We start from the raw sequence: 1179 nt of genomic DNA, 5'->3' as shown, positions 1-1179 counted from the left end.
AGGAACTCTGTTCCAACTGCCAGTTGCCTTATATTAACACACATCGATACTAAGGAGTTAGATGTTCTACTCCCCCTCCCCACCTGAAAGGAACTCTGTTCCAACTTCCAGTTGCCTTATATTAACACATGTCAATGATAAGGAGTTACGCATTCTACATTAATTTTCAAGCTTTAAGTATCAAGCCCGATCACATAGTTTCGTAGCGAAGCGCGGGTATCCAACTAGCGATCTTATAAAAGAGAGGGTGGGAATTGAACAATTGCTGATCTTCTTAATCTTCCTTGCAGTTATCCGTGGCAACATCAAGTCCATCTCCAATGACAGGGAAGCCCAAGAATCGATCATCGGTGTGAGCGCCACGCGGATCCATCGCCAGAAATTTGCTCTGTTTCAACCAGTCGGCAAATCTGGAAAATCCACTGGCAACATCCACACCCTCCTACGATGTGGGGTGAAACCCGGCCCAGGAAGCTTTTTATTCACCGGGTGGATGCACTTTGCAGAGGCCTGGCTCACCTGCGCTCCCCGATACAAAGACTTCATCCGCATCTATGAGGAGGCGCGACAAGCTCACGAGAACCCCTGCGAAGTCTCGTTGGACTGACTTGAGACAAGACGAGCTCAGGAAGAAGGGGAGCCTCTGGGGCTGTGATCAAGCCAGAATCTGCCGTCCTCATCTCGGCTGCGGGAGGAGATCCTTGTCCTTAGATCCAAGCAGGACAAGCTTTTTCCTTCCTCTGGAGACTAAACGGTTCTACCAACCCATAACTCTGTCTCTGGTTGTCCACCAATGAGTTGTCTTGGCAAAGTCTGAGAGGAACCTCGTGAGATGTTCTCTGGTCAAGTTGAGGAACATCAACGAAGCAGACAAAAGCTTTCAGAACTTTCCAAACATGGGGATGAGGTGGGACTTGGGGTTCTGGTCTTTGGGTTTCCTACCACTCCTGAAAACCAATATAATTATTCCTGAGTTTGCAGCAACCACACCTCATCCACGTCACTGCAGATGTCTGCAGATACATCACCAAGCCAACACGATGGACCATGGTTTTCAGGTCTAGAAGGATGACTCATTCAACTGTTCAGTCAAGAAAGATGATCCAGTTTTCTCTTTGGGGGTTGCGTGGCTGATCAGCATTAAGTTCTGTCATCCATGGGGGCCATCCTAAACTAAAT

General features: G+C 48.1%; 1 protein-coding gene across 1 annotated transcript in view; it reads left to right on the top strand.

Annotated features, from left to right (window-relative positions):
- Positions 1-847, top strand: part of METRN (meteorin, glial cell differentiation regulator) — a 21810-nt gene extending 20963 nt beyond the window's left edge. The window contains exon 4 of the mRNA XM_032231207.1: positions 291-847. Coding sequence (XP_032087098.1) covers positions 291-607 — 317 coding nt within the window. The 3' untranslated portion in view covers positions 608-847. The remainder of the gene's footprint in view (positions 1-290) is intronic.
- Positions 848-1179: the final 332 nt, after the last annotated feature.

This window comes from Thamnophis elegans, chromosome 14 (genome assembly GCF_009769535.1).
Source record: "Thamnophis elegans isolate rThaEle1 chromosome 14, rThaEle1.pri, whole genome shotgun sequence".
Taxonomy (NCBI): domain Eukaryota; kingdom Metazoa; phylum Chordata; class Lepidosauria; order Squamata; family Colubridae; genus Thamnophis; species Thamnophis elegans.
Note: the sequence above shows the minus strand (reverse complement) of the source record. Positions and strands in the feature narration are given on the sequence as shown.